The sequence below is a fragment of the Canariomyces notabilis genome, assembly GCF_033297395.1.
Source record: "Canariomyces notabilis strain CBS 508.74 unplaced genomic scaffold N656scaffold_51, whole genome shotgun sequence".
NCBI lineage: Eukaryota > Fungi > Ascomycota > Sordariomycetes > Sordariales > Chaetomiaceae > Canariomyces > Canariomyces notabilis.
The window spans coordinates 26879-46838 of NW_027041873.1; the positions used below are offsets into that span (position 1 = coordinate 26879).

A 19960-nucleotide genomic window follows, 5' to 3' on the forward strand; every position below is an offset into this window, starting at 1 on the left:
GCGTCCAGCCTCAAGCCCCCAGTCACCGCAGTGTTCAATCGGAAGAGGATGAAGGTCAGACACAGCGCCAACACGACAGCCGAGTCGGCAACCCTACATACGATGGTACCCTCATGCCCTCTCCTGACTCTCAGATTCAAGTGCGAGACCGCCAGGCAACGAAAGATTTCCCTTCACAATCGCGGCCGACCCCTCCGCTGCATCTTCCCAGGCTTGGCCGATCCCTGTTTTACCTTGCCACCGCTACGCCATATCCATGTCAGCCCCGGCGTCCACTTGTAAGCGTGGGTACCTCATGTACGCCCTGCCAGCGAAGCACCCCTACAGCCATGTCAAACCTCCTGACTTTCCACGGTCTCCAAGCGAATGATCCTGTTTGACTTCCATTCCCCGCATTGCCCGCTATCTTTCTCGGTCCTATTCCCAGGTACACTGTAGGTGGTGTCTCCCTCCCCTTGTATGGTTCCAAGTGAAGTTAGTGAATTCTTGGTGTGACTTTGCCTGCAGTGGCATGTTTGGATGTTCCGGGTGGCTTGAGTCGCACTGAAGACTTGACATCTTCAGGGGGGTTGGGCGATGTTTTGTCGTGAGACATGCGTCCCCCACACTCAATTTCAGGGCCCGCTCCAGTTCAGACCAGTTCTCGACGCGATTGCGTTGTGGTACGGAGTCCTAGGAGTAGGCCAGTCGGCAAGCGCGGGCGGGGCGTGAAATGCTAGCTTTAGGGACATATATAGCACACTGACCTAACTCGTTACTCATGAATGGAGTCGTGACGCGACAGTGAAGTTGATTGTATTGCCTACAAGACAATGGTGATCCGAACTGCCTTAGCCTTCTCGAGATGTTAGCTTCTAAGCCCCCACCGTATATTACTACGTGTTTCGATATTTTCGTGTCTGGACTTGATCTTGACAAAGCACACCAAGAGAAGCTGGACGCATTTCTGTACGTTTTCTTTTCGTATAAGAAAACTTGTCATCTAATCAGAAACAGGGAAAATGAGTTGTCGAAGCAATACTCTATCCACCCGGAGGAGAAACACATGTTGTTGTATCTCTGTGGTCTTGCCCATGACAGCAAGGATCAAGGGGGCCCACTCCCAAACTCCTCGTTCCTCCTTCTACATAATTTCAACGACTGGCTTATCAAGAATATGGGTGAAGAAATGGATGCTGCAACGGCAATGTTGAGATTATCGGCTTTGGTCTCCTTCGAACGGATTGTCCCCATTACTGAGACCTGTCCGAAACCGGATTCTTGGCTGGCTAAATTTGCCGAGCTCATAAAGGATGGGATCGGATGGATACCAACAAAGGAACGACCAATTTATGGCTACACTCCAACATACCAACATATGGGCCATGCCCTTCTTCGTGTTGCCAATGCAGAAGACCTAAACTACATCCATCCCATCTTTAACAGCGAGGATCGCCCCTGTGACGATGGAGAGGCTTGCCAGTCGTGGCTGAACGGAGAATACTGGAGGCGGAGGATTCTCGAACGGCAAAGCCACCAAGAGGTACAGAGAGCGATGGCCATGATGGAGCTCGAGCAGCAATAGTCTGAAAGTAGCAAGGAAACATCGCCCGGCACACACTGCTTGTGTCAAAATTGAGGTACTGTGCCCATTTGACCGTGACCGTGTATTAACAACAGGTATAAACTATAAAGAGGCTGCAGGCCAGGGCGCAACATGTACTCGTGCCAGATAAATAACTTAATACACAATCTCCTAATTCCTTACCTAGACGAGTGTCGCACCGCTTATCCCATTAACACACCATATTCTACGGACGTACAGTATATGTATACAGTACAAGCTTACGCATGTGGGTGGGAAATGCGAGGGCTGTTTGCCAAGCAGCAAGAGCGGGGCTATGACCCACTTTGTCCCGTGTCTTGCTAGCTCAATACACACCCTAGCGCACAATGCGCACATCGGCAACCAGCAGCTGTATGGCACCAAATGCAAGCTCCTTGCCAAGCCTCGTTACCGTGCCGGAGCCATGTAGCAAGAGCGGAGCCGTGCCCCACTTTGTCCCGTGTCCTGCTATGGGGCTGAAAACAGCCCCTCTACCGCTAATACTATCGGCGCTACTGCAGACACTCCTCCAACGTTCAACGACAGCCAACCAAAGTACGCCTTTACCCACTTTTTATCGTCGTTGTCGAATTGAAACTGAGAGAGGATCTGGGAGCCAGAGAGAGCTTGGCAGAGCAGTCACGCAGAATCCAGATGTCGCTAGCTATAGTAGGAAGCCACGTCCCAGTTTCCCCTCAGTTGCGTCCCTCATTGCCCGGAGTGTGTGGAACGGGTAGCGCACAAGAGCAAACGCATATCTGCAACCGGGACTGACAGCACCAAATGCGAGGGGAGTTTGCTTATTATGCAGCAAGAGCGGAGCTGTGCCCCACTTTGTCCCGCGTCCTGCTATGGGGCTGAACTTCGCTCATGTCCATCACACTAGGCTGCAGGCTGTCAAAGATCAGCCCAATTGTCTCCCTCTCTCGCCCACCCAGCCACCACCCAACTCCACTTATTCAACGCCCTGTTCAATAGCCCAGCGCGTAAGAAAACAAGGCTTTCCAGCGATCTCTAGCCAATCGCATAGTAGATTGGCCCACCGTGTGCCGAGATTTGTGAAAAAGAACCGCTGGTCGAGCTTCTGACGAATTATCCCGCACCATATCTGTAGTGCATGCTGAAGATCGGCATCCGATGTCTGATCAGACAAGGAAATTTTGATCTCAGCCATTGATAAGAGACAAATCAAATCGGGGAACCCTTCCGCTAAAGCCACGCCTTCACGGCAAGCCCGATATGCAAGCTGCCAGTTATTTAGTGCTTTGATCATACTAAATCGATGCTTGGCCGGTCGTTTAATGTGACTAATTATCGCAAGGCCGAAGCAAATCCGGAAAAAATTGCGCTTCGTGGCCTTGCTAGAAGGCACCAGTGCCTCGTACTTCTCGGAGAGATCGGTATATAGTTCCCGTGCCAAGTCGAGATGGTTGGCCGAGCCAGCTAATCCCTGAGCAAGATAATACTCTGCTGTCGAGAGTTGGAGGAGGCGGACTTGTCTTCCGGTTTTGGCTTCGGTTGCATCCAAGATGGCTTCTGACCTGTCCCAGAGCCCAAGTTCAGTGTAGACTGCAGCTAAGTGTAGCCGGCAGGAGAATTGTATACGAGTTGGAGAATTCTCCTCAACTAGAGGTTCGAGGTATTGTCTCGCTAACTCGAAGTACCCTTGGAAACGGCGAACTTTTCCTTTCATGACGTCGATTTGAGAACGTATCACAATCTCGAGTCCAGAAGGGTGTGCCACATCTTGAGGCGCCCACTGCTGCAACAGTTGCCATGCCCTAGGAAGTCGACTTTCTTCGATAGCTTGCTGTGACTGGAGGAGTAGAAACTCGCCGGACTGTATGTGGCCCTTTCGGCCCGAGACGGGCGGGACGAGCGAGGGAATGGCATGCCCGTTCAACAATTGCAGCTTCATCTGACGTAATTGAACGCTGATTTTAAGTGGCAACAGCGGGGTTTGGCTTGAAAGTCTTTGGGCCACTAAAAGCATAATCTCCTTGTTTTGGGATTCCCCGAACATTGAGGCAGAGATGCATACATCTACCGCTCTAGGAATTTCTTGCGGATGGAGCCTGTCGGTTGGCAGCCGCTGCAATAGCCCCATAAATGGAAAGAAAACACTGCCCTTCTCAACGAAACTAGAAAACATTAGCCTTTTCGAACATCAACAAACCTAAACGACGACATACTTTTCGTCAAGGTCCGCAACGGGGAAGATATGGAGCAAGACTCGTATAGCCTGAAGCTCCATGAAATCTAGCATTGTTCCAGCCCCGTCGATGGCTTGTGTAGAGGCCATGTCGTTCCGGATGAACACCTGTGATGGACTAGGGAGTGTAAAGTAACGGCAAGCCCACCATAAGCCATTACTAGAGACCATAGAGCTGGTCGTTGTTACATGAAGAGCACCAGCATTAATTGCATCCTGTATGGTCGTTTGTAGCCGGCGTTCGGTTTCAAAGATCGAGGGAAAGTGAAAAATTTGTCCAACAGACTCGTTACAATCCTCGTCCCAGAGCCGAAAAGGATAGAATGTACGATAGAATAGATCTCCTGGGACCGGTTGTGGCTCCAAGCAAGCCAAGAGCTGGAGGAGGTGTCTGCAATCTTCGGATGAGGCTGCGGGACAGTTCCTGGCATGCCGTTGGAGAGAGGCCAACGCCTGATACACTTTGCCGCAGTAGCAACGATGCTCATGGGCAGGGGACTGCATCGTGGCGGCGGTGGCCTATGTCTGTTTCCGCGGACTCCTTCCGTGATGTGAAGCGGGGTAACGAATTCTTACCGTAAATATCAGGCGGACTGTAATGCTTGTATGTACATACAATACCCGATCTCGATAGGCTTGGTTGCCAAGAACGACTAACGTTACATCGCAGTAGGTACGGAGGTAGTTTGTACCCGGTCTGCCGGTTGACCGGCCCACAGAGGGAGTACCTACTGTACCTCCGTACCTACACTGTACATACGTACCTTACACAGACAACACCGCACAACAAACCCCTCCCTGCTTCTATTCCCACCTTGAAACCGAGAATTGTACTTATCGTGATATCTCGCCAAATCCGTCCTCTTCTACTGCGCAGTTTAAACCCGGTGACCAATCCTAGGCTTGCCTTATGCAATGCGCTTCAACTCTGCCTGATGCGTTGAGAACTGGAAGTCAGGGTTTGAAGTGGGCGGAACACAGGGTTAGAGATGTCCCTTGGCCTAGACTGTGCAGTAGAAGAGGACGGATTTGGCGAGATTTTACGCTATTATTGGCGGTCACGGCGGTGATGCAGTCGAATGTGCTGTAACGACGGAGGAGACAAGAGATGCGTGCCACTACTACCACCTCGTACAAACGGTAGCCTTTGGGTCAAACCGGTTGCCGGCAGATGACCATCGTAAATCCACGCTCCGTTATAAATGTTGGGCACTCATGACAGGTAAAGGCCCTCTAATCCTGCCGTCTAGATACACTCCTCTATTTCCACTTGCCCTCGGCCTCCTAGTATCATGGACCGAACTACAGGTATGGTCCAGGAGGCTTTGCCAGACAATCCAGGTCAGCTGGACATGACGGCTATTATTGATAAGAGGTTTCTTGATAGTAAGCCCCTCCTGTTGATATAGCAGCAAAACCTGAAGAGATGCGCACAGCCGAGACGCCCTTCTGGAAGTTGCCAGGGGGCCCGAGCCGTAGAACACCGCTACGAATGTACCCATTCTCTACTCATCAGCCAGCAGGCCCAAACCCCAAGCAGGATCACTTCGTGGCCTCTGATCAATATGCAAAGGAAGGAAACAACGATCCTGATATGGATATAATGATGAGACTCAAAGATGATCTGGAATGCCGTCGAAATTCTCTCCTTGGGACCCCACGGGATTCGCCATCTCCGGTTGCTGAAGAGGAAGACACGCTGGTAGCTAAAGGGGGAGGTGCGTTGTGGGGACACGCTCTATTGCTAACTACCATGGATGGCGGCAAAACCTCGTCTCTCGATTGGGCGGACCGGCTCAATTCCCCAGGCGCCAATGAGACGCCTGATCGTGTCAAGCAGGACGAGTCCGAGTCGGACTGGGACGTTCTGGAGTCGGAATGGGATGATCTGGAGTCGGAACGGGATGTTCTGGAGTCGGAAAGGGAACCCGAATTTCTGGAGATGAAGCCCGAGCCATTGACCATTAGAACGCTGTGACGCCCCTTGTCCAGCAACCGAAACTGGCTGGGCGCATATGTGAACATGGATTGCAACACCATCTAGGTTTCTGTGCATTCATCGTGGTGCTATCCTCTGTGAGCCAACGTACATTATGAACACATTGACGTGATGATCTGCTTTCAACCCTGCCGCAGGAACATGGGCGTGAGCACCATGGGTAACTAGAAAGGACAGCTGGACGGTGGTGTGCATGGAAGAACCAAAAACGAACTACAATGACCGTTCGTTGCCTTGCTGAGTCCCATCGAGCTGGCGCTATCAAGCTTGCATCTTCGGTTCTATTGTGAGGCTTCTGTTTGGTCGCTAAGGCTGAAGCCTAGTACCATGAGGCTGATACTGTCGCAGTGATGGAGGGCAATTGACCAATCAATCAAAGTTTACAGAGGGTGGAATGAGAGCTCAATGCTCTTTAGCGTTGGCGTAAACCACCAATTCAACAAAGAAAAGTGGGCTCTACAGATTCTACGAACAAACTAACAATCTAACAATCCAACAAACTTGCTGCGACCCACCCACCTGGGAACACCTGCATCAAACTGAATATCGCGAACACGAGGCCCGTGACCGTTTCGTCATACTTCCTACCCCACCTCTACGGACGGTATGCCGCTTTGAGGTTTCTCGTCTATGCTACATAATCTTGCACGCACGCTGTTGTTTCGCTATGTCGACTCATCGGGTATCAACCGATGGCTGCATTTCTGTTCTACCCTAAACCCCGTTCATTTAACATCGCCGCAACTTCAACCAGTGAAGTGCCGCCCCATCCCGATGCAGCAACCTCAAGGTCGCCCCCACAATTGTCATTTGTACGTGGACAGCTGCCGCCAGCTACCCCACAAAGAGCCCTACGTAGCCAATCCAATAGAGCTATTCTCCCATTCCCATAGCCGAAGGAATGCAGTCTTACCGACCAGGACACACCATGCCCACCATTGTTGGTTCAAACCCTCGAGAGGGTTCGAAGGAAAGAGTGGGTCGGAAGCTGGCGGCCCCAGATCCCAGTGCTCTGATTGGCTCTTCGGTCTAACGCCGCCGAGTCTGGAACCCACTTATGGTTTCGCAGCCGCGCTGGCCAGCTACCCCGCATGCAGCTCTCTCTACAGCCAATCGAAAAGACTGCCCCACATTCTGCTGCTTGAATGGGACAGTCCTTGATACGCCCAAGATTCGTGGCTCCACGATGTAAGATGTAGCTAAGAGTATACGTTACCAGAGGCTTTATCCTGAGGCAGGTTATAGTTGTCTTTCAGAAGGTATAAGAAGGCGCTTTGCTTGCACGATATTTCTATCCATTTTAAAGTACAGCTGCCTTCACTATTTCGCCTCCGTTCCTTTGCTTCAATTCACACCACACCATCCTCACTCAAAATGAACTCCACTGTGGGAGGTCTGATTGATGCCTTCTACGATACGCCTTCCTGGGCCGTGGATCGGCGACCTAGTGTAAGCCGCAAGGCTTGGGCCGACGGATATCGTTTGCTGCATCCGCGACATGTAACCTTTCACGAGGGAACCAAGGGATCCATCGACAACTTTCTGGGCCCTGACCTCAACTATGGCAACAATTACGATCAGCAACTGCCTTCGGAGGTTGACAACATTGGTCTTCAGTACCCCGCTCATCCCCTGAATCTCGCCCACCAACAAATCCTAAGCGAAGGCGACGTGACTCGTGACTTCGACCAGAATTTTGAACCGTTCCGTCTTGCGTTTTCTGGTGGGCCGTTCCTTTGGCCTAGGTCGCTCTGTGGGCCGACTGGACCAACAAACACATCAGTGACAGTTGACTATCAGCTCACTTGGCCAGGACCGAACCCCCTGCTTGAGAGAGCCGCCATGATAGGAGAGCTGAAGCAGCCGTATGTTATCGTACCAAGTGAGTGGACGCCAAGCCGGCGGGGGTGGGTGGACGACCCAGGCGATATGACGAAGAGACTCCAAAGGGAGATGAGAGGGTCAGTACTATACGCCTGCTTAACTTCTTGAAGCTTATTGGAGACGCAGATATGCTCATCGTTACAAGTGCCCGCAAGTCTTCGTCTTCGATTCAGTACACCTCGTCATTCTGCAATTCAGAGCTGCGGACAAGGATCAGATACAGGATCAGGACTGCCATGTCGATATCTGCATTATACCCAGGGATCAACTTTCCCAGGAACAATGCACTATTAAATACGCACTCTACCGATTGGCTTGGAGAGGCTGGATGCGTCTTTCGGCGACGTTGGCTGCTCAGGAGGGTTCGAAAAGAAAGATAGTGACCATTGCTATTGACGGAATACCTCGTGTATACGAGTGGTGGTCAGGAAAGCCATTGTGGGAGGTGGCCCATCGTCGTTACCAGTATGGCCATCCAAATGGATGGAAACGCCAGTTTTTCAGATTAGAGACGGGCGGATATTGGATTTGGGTGGATGATAATGGTAACTATCCGGATGGGGGGCTGGTGTATGACACTGGAAATTGTTTGCAGTAATTGTGTCGGCTACTTGCAGGGCTGGCGGGCGGGGTCTGAGTCAGCTATAAATTTCATTTGCTGCCCCTCACGGAATTTCCAAACCCAAGCGTCGCAGGTTCCTCACCATTATTGTCAACCATGGATACGGATGACGAGCTACTGCTGCAAAATGATGGACCTCCTTTGGTAAGCTAAGCTCTTGTAGGTCTCCATCACTATTGGCGTTAACACAAGCAGGAATTTCGTCTCCGTACCCGGCTCGTCGTCGCTGAAAAGGCCGAGTTGTTGGTAGGGACGGTGTACCGCCTGGAGCTCAAACGACCACCCTTGTTCATTGCGCTGATCCGACGGTTCGCTTCTCTTTGCCCCTGGGCAAGAGCGCATTGGCCCGAGTGGTTTCTACCACCGACAGTCATCCTCAAGAAGCGAAAGACCGGCTGGGAAGCAGAGTTCGAAACAGAAAAGCAAGCCTACGACGTCTTGAAGCCGATCCAGGGGACCATCGTTCCGCATTTCTATGGCGAAGCTGTGTATGATGGATCTCCAGCATTGGTTTTGTCCCCCATCGAGGGAGAGTCCTTAACCCACCTTTGGCTCGATCTCCCCGAACAAGTTTTGGAACAGCAGCTTGAGAAGGCTCTTGGTGCTCTGACATCATATGGAGTCCACTACACTGATATGAAGTTGGACAACTTCATGATGCTGAATAACGGGCGATTGATGGTCTTTGACCTTGAGCAGGTGAAACTCGGAAGTACAAGAAATTGGGAGAAAAGTCCCAATCGCGCCAATGTTGGTTCTATAATGAGAGTCTTGAAGATGAGGCGCCAGCATTTCAACCGCCAGCAAGCCCGGGGTGGGCCTGCCTGGACTCGCCCACGTGGTTAAAGTTTGGACGAACTGAAGGTTATGGTTGGGGGAAGCCGGGGATAGGACAGTTGATTGCGCTACCGTCTTTCAACGCCAACTTCAAAAACGTGGGGTAATCTGCAAGAGGCACCTAGCCCGGGCCGTCGTCGTCGGTGTCGTTCGTTAGCCAGGTCGATAACAAAACGTTTCCCGAGTGCTCAAAGGTCTGCTCTGTGTTTCGCAAGGCTCCGATGCGTGCTAGTCGCCATGTTCTGAGGTCGGGTGGCAGCCGGACGGATCTTCTACGTCGCAAGTCGATGGCTGTTGGGTAGTGGTGTGATTGGCGATGTATAACGGTCCCACTTAGTATCGGCCAAACGGAGCTTACCGTAGAGCCGCATACGACGCTGAGGCAGTCCGAGGAATGTGCTCGATTCATCCACGTACAACTCCCACCGTCCCTAAGCCTCTAACCAACAAAAAAGTGCGTTGAACGCAACAATGGCATCAGATTGTCCACATCACCTATGAACTGGGCTGACTGGGGAACTGTTACTGAAGAACCAACGGTTGTCTGGATGGCGGAAGCTAGTCGGTCGGGGCTCGTTCCACATAGCTTATTCTCACATCGAATGCGATGTCACCGCAAGAGACAGGCAGGGTAACTCTTTTTTGCGACTCCTGGTTGGAATAGATGGACATAGGGTTCACTTCAAGCTATGTACAGCATAATACCGCCTCTAGTCTCCCATAGACAACCTGTCTCGGCCCACCTCGTCGTCTCCCTAGGGCCTATGCGAAGCCTACCCTTCCGAGGCCAACGATACCTCTCCGTCGAATGGCTTTCGCCCCCATACTGTCACACTGTAAAGAGGCCTGAGGGGCAACTTGGGGCGAAAAGGGGCATATACTGTTGCACTCTAACATTGCCGGCTTCCGACTCGAGTCGGCTACGCCAGTCTCCCAAACGCGTCCAGATTTCCTGGTCGTCCACACGTCCCAGATACCACAACAAGCGGAGCATGCTTTCGACGTCGTACAGACTTTGTCGGGCATCGAGAGAGTTAGCCATGAGGGTAAGTCCAGTGATCGTGGACACAGCGAAGTAGCCGAACGAAATCCAATCAACATCAAGTTGTCTTCCTGTAGGGACAGCGGGCCCCACCCTGCAACTTCGACCGACCGACATAGCCTGGCTGGGAGAACAAAGTCGTTTTCCGAACTGTGGGCAGCCCCGCAGTGTAGTAGCAAGAGGCTCGGCGTTTCAGCAAGCGTTCAAAGGAAAGTCCAAGAAATTTCGAGTCACGTGACATCTCCTCTGCTGCCTGGACTCAGCAGTCACATGCGAAGGCAAAATGACTGGGCGGGGCAGACATGCTTGATAAAAAACCCAAACCCCTCTTTGCATCGGACGTCACCTTCTCGGGCTGGCTAGTATCTGAAGCGCTTCTACTACAATTAAGCTTGTGCTGTGAACCCGATGGCCTGGGAGACTGCGGAGGACGCACGAAAGTCCATTTTAGAAGATGGATTCTTTCTGGTGAGGGATCCTCAGATTGGGGAGCGTGTTAAGGAGATGGAGGGGAAGGGTTTTCCCTACGCATCAGAATACGGCCTCGACTTCTGTAAAGTCAACGTCCTTGATGATGTGGTAGGTAAGGAAAGCACCTCTAAGGGTACGGTCTAACAGTCAGCAGCGTGTCCGAACTATCCTCGAATCCTTTTTCGACTGGTCAGGTTTGGGACTTTACCGGACTTTCGGCCGCGACCCAGATCACAATTTTCTGTTCATGAATAGAGCGACTACCGAGATGCAAGTCCTTGTGGTGCAGTTATGGAGCAACGGATCACGAGTAAGGTTCTGGGGCCGTTCGCAACTCCACGCTTTGAATGGTATCGCTGCTGCAAATGGCCTGCTCGAGGTTCCGTCTGGGCGTCTGGAAGGACTTGGGCTTCAACCAACGGAAGTTGTGCTGGAGCGTGGCGGGCTGTAAGTACGCACTTCACATCTTGACCGCTTACGCTAACATGTGTCGAAGAGCACTCCTAGATGCGCGACTCGCTTTCAACATTATCGAAGGTTTCGCGATCACGTTTGCATTCGCGACGCAGGAGGAACTTCGAACGTGGAGCAAGATGCGAATACCAAAGCAAATAGACAGGCTCGACCAGAAGATGGCTGAAATGGAGAGCAAACATATTGGGGTGAACTTCGCATTCGAAAAGTCGGGATAAATGATACATCCATTGGCAATACGTCATGACCGGCTCGTTGCATTTCAGTTCACAACCCTACCCATTACCGCCCTTCCTCCTTCCTCCCTTCTCCTTTTCAGAATCCTTGCGTCTGAGGGTAGTCGTTTAGATAATGTTCTGATTAGCGGAGAAGTCGTCGCCAGGATTGATTAGGAACCTAGGTGACGTTGGTTCATGTTGCTGTGTGGTATAATTTGGTAGCATCGGGAGAGACTCAAGTGCTGGTGCTCGCAACGGGAAGTCGGGCGATGTTGTGCTCTCTTGTTGTGGCGTATAGTCCGGTAGGAACTCAAGGGCAGGCGCTCGCAACGTGAACTGTGACGGTGTCGTGTTATCTTGCGGCATGCAGTTTGGCAACATCGTGAGAGACTCGAAGACTGGTGCTCGCGGACGGAAACCCCCAGATGCTGCTTCAGGGAACCCAGACGCGAACCTCAGCCTGCGGAAGTTACAATCTGAGGGCATGGTACCGTTGATGTCTGTTGGTGGAGGTGTGGTCAATGTCTGTATGGAAACAGGTTCGATTCTTGCGCCTGCGCGACGATTAGATAGATCGGTAGTAACCCAAGGACACTTATCATACCATCTAAGGGGGGATGAAACGTCGGCAATGGGTTCGCGTCGCAGTCTTTCGGAGATGTCATCCGCTTTCCTTCTTGGACAGGCGAATCCAACCTTGCTGTTTCCCTGCTTCTTTTTCTGCCGCTCCTATGGCTGTTCGAGAGGAGTCTCTGCCGGTGAAATGCTTGATGAAGCAACTCAGCCGTAAGTCTTCGTAGCTCTTGGTGTCGCTGCTTTACATATTGTTCCCTGGAATTGTCCCCGGGTTCTCTGCGCTTGCAATTGTGTACAAAATATTGACGGGCTACGGTGAAAGTCTCGTAGCAGAATGGGCAGATCTCATTGCAAGGAACGTCTGATTGAACAGTCAGCAAACCATCCATCTTGCAGAGGCCGGGTGTGACATACATCTTGTATAATGCCGTAGAAGATCCTGCTTTCTAGTGAATGGCTCCCTACGGTCGCACTCCTCGTGAGGACAACAAAACAGGGAATGCTCGTCAGTACCAGTCCTTGTGCGAATGGTCCCGTCGTCCTCAGCATCGGCGATGTCTGTATCGTCATCGTCATTGTTGCGGTGCTCATCTTTATTGCTTCCGCCATTGCCGCTGTCGGACGCGGGATATGCGTCAAGCGGAGTCAAATGTGCCAGACATTTCTGTAGCTCAACGAGTAATTGATTCGCTCGAGACTGGTAATGTCAATAACTGGTATGCAAAAGCCTCGATGTACTAACCTGATAACCGTTAACGTGCTTACGAAGGGCTCTATCTGTTGGAAAATGCGCAAAGCACGTCTGGCACTGCAAAGCGGCGTGAGGCATATTGGGCTTGGGAGATCATCAAAGGGATGGAATTGGCAGAATGAAAAGAGGGTGGAGGCCGGAACCCGCCTTGGTGTGAAGCGGGGTCATTGCGATTCGCTGATGCAATTAGCCTACCCCTTGGGCTCCTTCACGGTCGAAACGGAATGACGCGTTTAGCGACCAGAGAAGCCAAACTCCTATTTAGGGTCTCGCTTCGTCGGCACCAGGCAGCCCAGAAAGAAACCACCAAACCAGAAAGTGCAAAGACGACCGGACGGGATCCCAATACTTAGTTATCGACATCAGCCATAATCTTATTTATCGCCCGGGAAGAGATGTCATCGACATGTCCAGACTGCAAGGGGAGCGGTGACGTTGGTGGCTTCGTCTGCGGTCTGTGCAATGGGACGGGAAAGCGGGGTACATCTACCGCAACAGCTGGTGGAATCGCGTTTTGGCAACGTCGTCGGCTAGGTGAGTGAATGGAAACATCGGCCCCAATTATACCTGCGATGTTGATCTTCTCTGATGCATGGAAGGTCAGGGGATGGGCTTTCGAAAGGGAAATGCGGGCCGATCGATCGCTGTTTCTTCGCTGCGCAGCTCGAGTTTGGTCACTAGCGACGATCGAAACGTATCGACATTCGGGACTTTTCGTTTATACCTCTGACTTTATATCTTGATAAATCATTCACCATACTTAAATTGGAGGATACGTAAAGCTCATCTCGGCCTATTTCAGTGGCGTTCTCGATGGTTATGGTCAACACCCTTGGGATTTATGACCGTAGTGCCGCTGCTGGCTGTGGTTGTGCAAATCCACAACGAGTCCTTGATGCCCAAAGGACTCCTTACCCCGCCATGACCCCACTTTCCCTGGCCCCAGACTGGAGAAGTAGCCTGATCATCTCTGCGAGGCCGCCAAAGCTGGCCGCTATGAGGGGACTGCTGCGCAGACCTTCCGGCACGCAAGCAAGTCCGGTTGCCTGTAGTCGCCGAGTATTGCTAGTACAAGGTCAAACTCCAAGGAAACCGCGGTGCCTAGGGACTGCCTGAGAAGGGGCCCGCTGGAGGGGTGTGGGGGGTGGGATCGATGCCACCCGTTAGGAATGCTCTCGCAGACAGAGTTCTGTGACCTACTAATCAGGCAACCCATACCGCCCGGTTGAGTAATGGTCGGCTAAGACAAGCATCTGGTGAGTATGTGTACTCTCCGGTATCTGAGGGGACGCTAAAAATCATCCAAAAGCATACATATACAAGGGGATGTGGAATATACTGTAGGAGCTAAGTAATGACCAATGGTGGTACTCCGAAAGTAACAGAAATGTGGCTTAGCATGGAAATATTTGAGGCTTTCCCTATTCAAGTCGAATTTGGGTAGTCGATCACAAAAGTCACTTTTTTGTGGTTTCGCGGGAACCATGGTTTCATTGGGACCAGGCCCTTCATCGTCCGATGCTGCCCTTCGCCAACCGTCCTCGGTGTGAGTTATTATGTCTGTGTTTGGCAAGTCAGTCCCTCACTTCGAGAGTGACTTGGGGCACTGGCTATTTCAGACAGTTTCAGTGCCGTCAAGGTATTTGTGGCCCGGACAGTGGGTTACATCAAAGAAGGATACTGTCTTGACAGTGCCTGCGGACGATGGGCACGTTGCCTCCGAGTCTGACTTGTACCCCAATCGTGGACATCTGTGAGGTATGGGAGACGTTCGAAGGGAAGGAATTTGTTTTACACAACGTCGAATGCATACTGAAATTGACTTGGTACCTGGAAGGTCTGGACGGCGACGCAATTAGGATGCGTTGATCTTCCTTGGAATATTTTGGGAACCGGGAGCCTCAAGAAGCAAACCTTAAAAGCATTTCAAACCCGGACGAAGCCTTGTAACAAGATGTAGGCAACTAAGATCCGTTGGAATTTCGCAATTGCAGGGAAAATAACAGTCGCTGGATTGAGGTCCTTAATCATTACCTCTTCTATACCTTGCACAAGGCGTTTGACCAGGCGTTGCGTGGTAATCTTGTCTTCGGCGCTCGATGGGTTGCCTTGGCGGCCGACTGTCCGTTGCTCTTTTTTCGCTTGCCGGGTACGTTGCGTAGCGCGCTCCCGAGTCGGCTCGGCGGGAAGAATGAGCGTGAAGCCACTTGTGTCCTCTCCTCACACGTTCCATTTTGTGTACAACCGGGTCAAATTGGGAGCTGTCCACCTCCGTCATTAGTTCTCGAGCAACCAATCTTAAAATGCCCCCAGCACTTACCAGTCGCCGTTGACCCAGTGCACTGGCTTGAAGTTCCTGCCGATGTATCTGTACAATGCATTCACGATACGTGGACAACGAGCTGTCGTAGCAAGGTATCAAGACACACCGAAGAACGTGATATATTCTCTGAGGAACGACTTGGACGCGGAGAGCAGAACGTATGATGAATGGATTGTAAACGTCCTCCGTGTCAGAGGTTAGGGGATCCTGTGATCCGCCTTCTTCGATCATCGTGTATCGCAGGGACTGGCGAGGAGGTTTGGATATGCTGACCATGGTCTCAATTCCCGTCCCCTCTTCCCAGTTTTGCTCCTTCACACCATAACGCATTGGCTTTCTTCCGCGTATGGCGTCAGCACCCTGTTCATGTTTCGTGGAAAAACATGCCTTTATCCTTGCACAAGTGCTCAGAATCGTGCACCTTGCACAAGTGCTCAGAATCATGCACCTTGCACAAGTGCTCAGAATCGTGCACCTTGCACAAGTGCTCAGAATCGTGCACCTGGCACAAGTGCTCAGAATCGTGCACCTGGCACAAGTGCTCAGAATCGTGCACCTGGCACAAGTGCTCAGAATCGTGCACCTTGCACCATGGGCCTACTCCTGTGAAGATGCTAATTATGCGTGTTGGTTCGAGGAGATCGCTCCACGAAAACGATCTGTATCGACTCGCGATTCATGTTTGCATATGCGTCTACCTAGTTTCTGTTCCTGGATTGGGACTGGCAACGTGAAAGTGCCCGCTTCTCCTGCATGGTCGGCTACGATGGGAACCGGGGAGTGGTAAGAAATTGCCAACGGCAGAGCTACATTGGGGAGCAAAGGCAAGCATAGACGGAGTTCAGTTCGGAAGTGCCTGCACACCTCCGTCAGTCGCCTAAGCAGTCCGTATCCAAGCTCACCAGTCAGCGGTTATAAGAACAACCAATTTCCTATCAAGAACTCCTATAGCAGAGCAAGATCAGAGTCAGCGGACCGAAGACCCGGGGCTTGTTTGGTCTGGGAACACCTGTGCGTTCACCATCCGGCAGATAAAAACACCTCTTTTCAAGAACTTCACCACATTTGTACCACGTCCAATCCTCTCCTGTGCAGCTTCGGGTACTGCAACCCGCCATTGACAGATCCAAAAGGTTTCGGCATTCAGTCCATAGGTCATCTAAGGACATATACTAACGCAGCGCTGGGGACAGGCCGTAACCGCAATCGGGAGTCCTTCATTCCTCAAGGAAACGCTCAAAGTAGCTGGGTTGCTATGACCCTCGTGGTCTGTGTCGAACTCAACCACCCATTACACTTAAGAGCAGGCAACAGGGTAGGCACTTTCTATTACAGATCTTCATTAAACCCCTCTAGAGATTTATGCTCCTCGTGAAAGTAGTTTGTTAAGAGATCGTTAAACCCTAAGATTTCTATAGAAAAGATGTCAAACAACTCCTCAGATCTGACTGGCGAACAGATGAACAACGACCAACCTTCTCCTCCTCCCACTCCCCGTTCTAATTCTCCCTTACCCCTTCCTCCTCCCACTCCACCACCAACCCCTGGCGGTGATTTTATGCAACACCTTGACGACAAAGCTGCAAGCGAAATGGGGTTCCCTAAATCAGACAAATAAGATATCGTCGTTTCAGAGCGTGAGCCACAAATCAGCGAAGGTCCACCCTAACAGATATCTGGTATGAACGCGAATGTACGTGGAAAAGCGTGAAGGATTGTTATTCCTGGATTTACCTTTGGCTATCCTGTTGTTTTGTACAGATCTGTGGCTGGGTTTGGACTTGTACCGATAAAGATGAATGGTTCTCTGAGCTGAGTGATAGAAATGAACCACTTGCGGGTGCATGTCGCTTAGCTAAGTTTCATTCTCAGCCGCGGTTTCCTCTTACCTGAATGAGCAGGTTTAAGCAAGATGCCTTATAACCCTAACCCAGAATGAACGCCTAGTTTGCACTCTCACCAGACGTCGAGCGGCAATGACTCATCATGTGAAATTCCCTAATTTAGACGCGGAGCTCAAGGGCTTTATACGACAAGGAGGTCGCCGATATTTAACATCAGCAATTTCCACCTGAAGTTACTCTTCAGACGTTCAACAGAGATCGATATTGGCTTCCAACATGCATCTCATCAGGTCGACGGACAATTTCCGGAGTCGCGTTGAGAGAGCCGCTATCAGAAACGAAGATTTAACTCTGAAATTAGAAGGTCTACGGGCCGTGCCATTTGGAACACAACGGCACCTGCTACGACCGGAGATCGCGGAAGTTGTCAAGGCATACAACACCGAGGAAGACAAGGTAACCAAAGCCAAGGATGCATCGTGGGGTACGCCATGTTAACTAGATGTAGCGAATGTGCATTGAACAACAGGCAAAGTTCAGAAGGAAGATTCTCCGCCTTCGGCGGGAACTGGGACTTATCTATCTGGAAGGGACCCTCTCTGCAGATTGTGGAGTTTATGTCGTCATAGTTGTCCCACCACCTCCCGAAGCACTAAGTGATGGGGCAGCAGTTGCAGGCAGTGCTCCGTCCGGGGGAGGGCAAGAGATAGGCGACCATGGCTCTTACGAGGTCGTGATCCAGAAATCGGCTGGCGACGATCGGGCGGTCACGCTGCATATCGGTGACATTCTGCAACTTGACGAAGATGAGAGGATGAAGGCTACGGGTGATGGGATTGCGCTGATCGTCCTGAAGTACGATGTGGTCCAAGAGGACCATAATTAGTGAAATCGGAATGTGGTACGGTCGTACTCAATAATTCATGAAATTCAAATCATCGCTCCACAAGTTCTGCAAAAACGACGCGTCTCCAAACCCAGGCTCGTAGCCCATGCTGTCCCACTGGCCCGGTGACAGACGCTGCATGAAGTCTGACAGTCCCTGTTGATCGGATGCGGCCCAGCCGGCTTGTGGGCACGTGGCAGTCCCGATTCCCTCCGTCCTGACTGCTTCTCCTGGGGTTTCTTCGCTAGTAGGTTGATCCATCTCATCTCCAACCGTCACGTATGTCTGAAGAGCCGCCGGCGTGGCATTTTCAACAACGGCCGCTAACGGAAGACCGAGAGCCGCAGGCCCTGCGCGCTGGTCCCTCACATGTTCTGGGTTTGCGCCGGCATCCTCCTCGCCGTCGGGCCCGTCCACTTGCCCGGCAGCAGCAAGAAGGACATCGGAAGTTGGAGGGTGGGCGCCGAGGGTATTGATGGCGCAGGGTCCCTGCATGTCGAGGCTGGGTGCAGAGTGCTTTTGCGCATCGTGCGAACGCGTGCCCGTTGTAGATGTGGCTGCGTCTTGCTTGTGACAGAAACGATCCGCCGGGCCGATCCTGCCGCCGGGCTCGGAATCAACCGGCAAGGCGGGGCTGTTGTGCGGTGCGGGCGCGGTTCTCACCGAGACATCGCCTGGAAGATCAACTCCTGGAGTGACTTGCTGTCCCTGGGAGGAGTGCGGTGCCGTCTCCGCTTCTCCTTCAAGAGTCGACGAATCGCGAATTGCCAGGCTCGTGTCATGCCGTGAGAACACCGGCTCGCCGTGCTGGCCGGCGCCCGTAGCTCGGAATTGCGACTCCTGTCTGTGGATTGAGTTCGGCCGAAGCGTTCGGTTCTTTGGCTCGGGGGATCTCTTCCTCTTCTTGGCATGATGTTGACGCGTTTTTAGCTTTCTCGAAAGCTCCGATTCCGGACAATCAACCTTGATATGACAGATGACGAGCGTCCTCGAGAGGTAAGTGTCCCGCCATTTTTGAAAATCCTCGTCCCGAGACCAGAGAGTCACGTCAAGTGCGGTACAAATGGTTGTGTAGCTACCGTTCCGTTAGCCAAGAACGCTGCGGCAATCCAGTATCTTACCTGTACTGATTGATATTACGAATCCCGACTATAAACGGAAGCCAGAGTGGAAGAGAAGCTTGGATCTCGTCCGGGACCTCGCAAATGGGGATTTTGGCGGTAAAACGGGCATTCGAAGTGGGTTCCTTTGGGCAACGGATGTAGAAGTCAAGACTCGTGCCTTCTGTAATGATGTTAGTGCTAGAGAGACAATAAGGTTGCCTTCTTACCATTGAAAAACAACTCAAAACCGCGATGTAGGAGTCCGCGCCTGAACTGCCGTTGTTGTTCTTGGAGGACCCATAGTGTTGTCGAGAGAAGCAAGGCAGGCGTCTTGTCTCCATTGCACTTTCCGCCACTAGCTTCTACAAACTTCCGTATTGCGCTGTACACTGAGGTTTCCGAGCAACCATTGAATAACGCCACACGGCATTCTGCCATGAACACTAGCGAAAAGAACTGTGCGACGTGCTTAGAGTGTTCCGCCGTTGCGATCAGAGCGGCGGCCCGCTCCGCGGAGGAAGATAAAGCATCCACTGAGCCCTGATCTCCCGCCGCGACCAGGAAGGCGGATTTCTCCGCAGATGAACATTTGTCGTTCCTCAGCGGATCTAGGCTGCCTGCCACCAAGCAATCAACTGTGCGGAAAACGTCGTCTGCAGTATATAGCTGGGCGGTCTGCCTTTTCTGGCACCACTGCTCCTCCGACACAGGCAGGTTGTTAAAAAATGTCGCCGTTCGCCGCTCCCACTCTCTATTCGCCGGGCTTGATTGAGCGGGCTTGTACTCGGTAGTTGGATTCCAGAGCTCGATATGTAGAGACGGTGAGTCCTTAGGCTCGATGAACTGCGACCTACGCGGGTTGCCGACTCGGCTGTCGTGTTGGCGCTGTGTCTGACCTTCATCCTCTTCCGATTGAACACTGCGGTGACTGGGGACTCGAGGCTGGACGCCGTGCAATCCCGCAACTTGCCCTTCAAGCTGAGATATCAAGTCGGCTACTGGGACCTTAGTGACCTTAAGGTAAAGGTAGCCAAGATAGGCGAGGGCATTGCCGCCAAAGTCTTCAAGTCGTCTGGTGGACATAGTTGGATGGAGCATAGGGAGAGGATAGATGGTAGCTGGTGCGAACCCCT

The 19960-nt window shown here is 51.9% G+C and overlaps 11 protein-coding genes across 11 annotated transcripts; 7 read left to right on the plus strand and 4 right to left on the minus strand.

Annotated features, from left to right (window-relative positions):
- The first annotated feature begins 782 nt into the window (after nucleotides 1-782).
- N656DRAFT_559265 (uncharacterized protein) lies at nucleotides 783-1649 on the plus strand. Its single transcript, XM_064810086.1, has 2 exons — nucleotides 783-948; nucleotides 997-1649. The coding sequence occupies exons 1-2, from the start codon at nucleotides 845-847 to the stop codon at nucleotides 1562-1564; spliced, it is 672 nt and encodes a 223-aa protein (XP_064664671.1). The 5' UTR covers nucleotides 783-844; the 3' UTR covers nucleotides 1565-1649.
- Nucleotides 1650-1885: 236 nt separating this feature from the next.
- On the plus strand, nucleotides 1886-2431 carry N656DRAFT_559271 (uncharacterized protein). The gene has a single exon (XM_064810088.1). It carries the CDS (start codon nucleotides 1933-1935, stop codon nucleotides 2320-2322), a length of 390 nt encoding a protein of 129 aa, XP_064664672.1. The 5' UTR covers nucleotides 1886-1932; the 3' UTR covers nucleotides 2323-2431.
- On the minus strand, nucleotides 2432-4467 carry N656DRAFT_559270 (uncharacterized protein). The gene is made up of 2 exons (XM_064810087.1): nucleotides 3778-4467; nucleotides 2432-3726 (listed from the first exon to the last, which is right to left on the minus strand). Exons 1-2 carry the CDS (start codon nucleotides 4299-4301, stop codon nucleotides 2541-2543), a joined length of 1710 nt encoding a protein of 569 aa, XP_064664673.1. The 5' UTR covers nucleotides 4302-4467; the 3' UTR covers nucleotides 2432-2540.
- A 756-nt stretch (nucleotides 4468-5223) lies between these two features.
- Nucleotides 5224-5775, plus strand: N656DRAFT_802967 (uncharacterized protein; the record flags this gene model as incomplete). Its single annotated transcript, XM_064818307.1, has 1 exon — nucleotides 5224-5775. The coding sequence occupies one exon, from the start codon at nucleotides 5224-5226 to the stop codon at nucleotides 5773-5775; it is 552 nt and encodes a 183-aa protein (XP_064664674.1).
- Nucleotides 5776-7339: 1564 nt separating this feature from the next.
- N656DRAFT_559562 (uncharacterized protein) lies at nucleotides 7340-8408 on the plus strand. Its single transcript, XM_064810090.1, has 2 exons — nucleotides 7340-7678; nucleotides 7826-8408. Exons 1-2 carry the CDS (start codon nucleotides 7664-7666, stop codon nucleotides 8276-8278), a joined length of 468 nt encoding a protein of 155 aa, XP_064664675.1. The 5' UTR covers nucleotides 7340-7663; the 3' UTR covers nucleotides 8279-8408.
- Nucleotides 8399-9148, plus strand: N656DRAFT_720766 (uncharacterized protein; the record flags this gene model as incomplete). Its single annotated transcript, XM_064812467.1, has 2 exons — nucleotides 8399-8446; nucleotides 8498-9148. 2 exons carry the CDS (start codon nucleotides 8399-8401, stop codon nucleotides 9146-9148), a joined length of 699 nt encoding a protein of 232 aa, XP_064664676.1.
- Nucleotides 9149-10589: 1441 nt separating this feature from the next.
- On the plus strand, nucleotides 10590-11344 carry N656DRAFT_720756 (uncharacterized protein; the record flags this gene model as incomplete). The annotated part of the gene is made up of 3 exons (XM_064812464.1): nucleotides 10590-10757; nucleotides 10807-11099; nucleotides 11149-11344. 3 exons carry the CDS (start codon nucleotides 10590-10592, stop codon nucleotides 11342-11344), a joined length of 657 nt encoding a protein of 218 aa, XP_064664677.1.
- A 63-nt stretch (nucleotides 11345-11407) lies between these two features.
- Nucleotides 11408-13116, minus strand: N656DRAFT_559798 (uncharacterized protein). The gene is made up of 5 exons (XM_064810091.1): nucleotides 12663-13116; nucleotides 12335-12584; nucleotides 12166-12281; nucleotides 12041-12110; nucleotides 11408-11844 (listed from the first exon to the last, which is right to left on the minus strand). The coding sequence occupies exons 1-5, from the start codon at nucleotides 12747-12749 to the stop codon at nucleotides 11471-11473; spliced, it is 897 nt and encodes a 298-aa protein (XP_064664678.1). The 5' UTR covers nucleotides 12750-13116; the 3' UTR covers nucleotides 11408-11470.
- Nucleotides 13117-14780: 1664 nt separating this feature from the next.
- Nucleotides 14781-15528, minus strand: N656DRAFT_559862 (uncharacterized protein). The gene is made up of 2 exons (XM_064810092.1): nucleotides 14992-15528; nucleotides 14781-14932 (listed from the first exon to the last, which is right to left on the minus strand). Exons 1-2 carry the CDS (start codon nucleotides 15436-15438, stop codon nucleotides 14921-14923), a joined length of 459 nt encoding a protein of 152 aa, XP_064664679.1. The 5' UTR covers nucleotides 15439-15528; the 3' UTR covers nucleotides 14781-14920.
- A 1467-nt stretch (nucleotides 15529-16995) lies between these two features.
- Nucleotides 16996-17783, plus strand: N656DRAFT_849700 (uncharacterized protein). Its single transcript, XM_064819362.1, has 2 exons — nucleotides 16996-17294; nucleotides 17347-17783. Exons 1-2 carry the CDS (start codon nucleotides 17115-17117, stop codon nucleotides 17722-17724), a joined length of 558 nt encoding a protein of 185 aa, XP_064664680.1. The 5' UTR covers nucleotides 16996-17114; the 3' UTR covers nucleotides 17725-17783.
- A 646-nt stretch (nucleotides 17784-18429) lies between these two features.
- On the minus strand, nucleotides 18430-19910 carry N656DRAFT_720758 (uncharacterized protein; the record flags this gene model as incomplete). The annotated part of the gene is made up of 3 exons (XM_064812465.1): nucleotides 18430-18799; nucleotides 18846-19008; nucleotides 19055-19910. Coding segments are annotated over 3 exons (1389 nt in total), but the record flags the coding sequence as incomplete, so codon positions are not given.
- Between the last annotated feature and the right edge of the window lie 50 nt (nucleotides 19911-19960).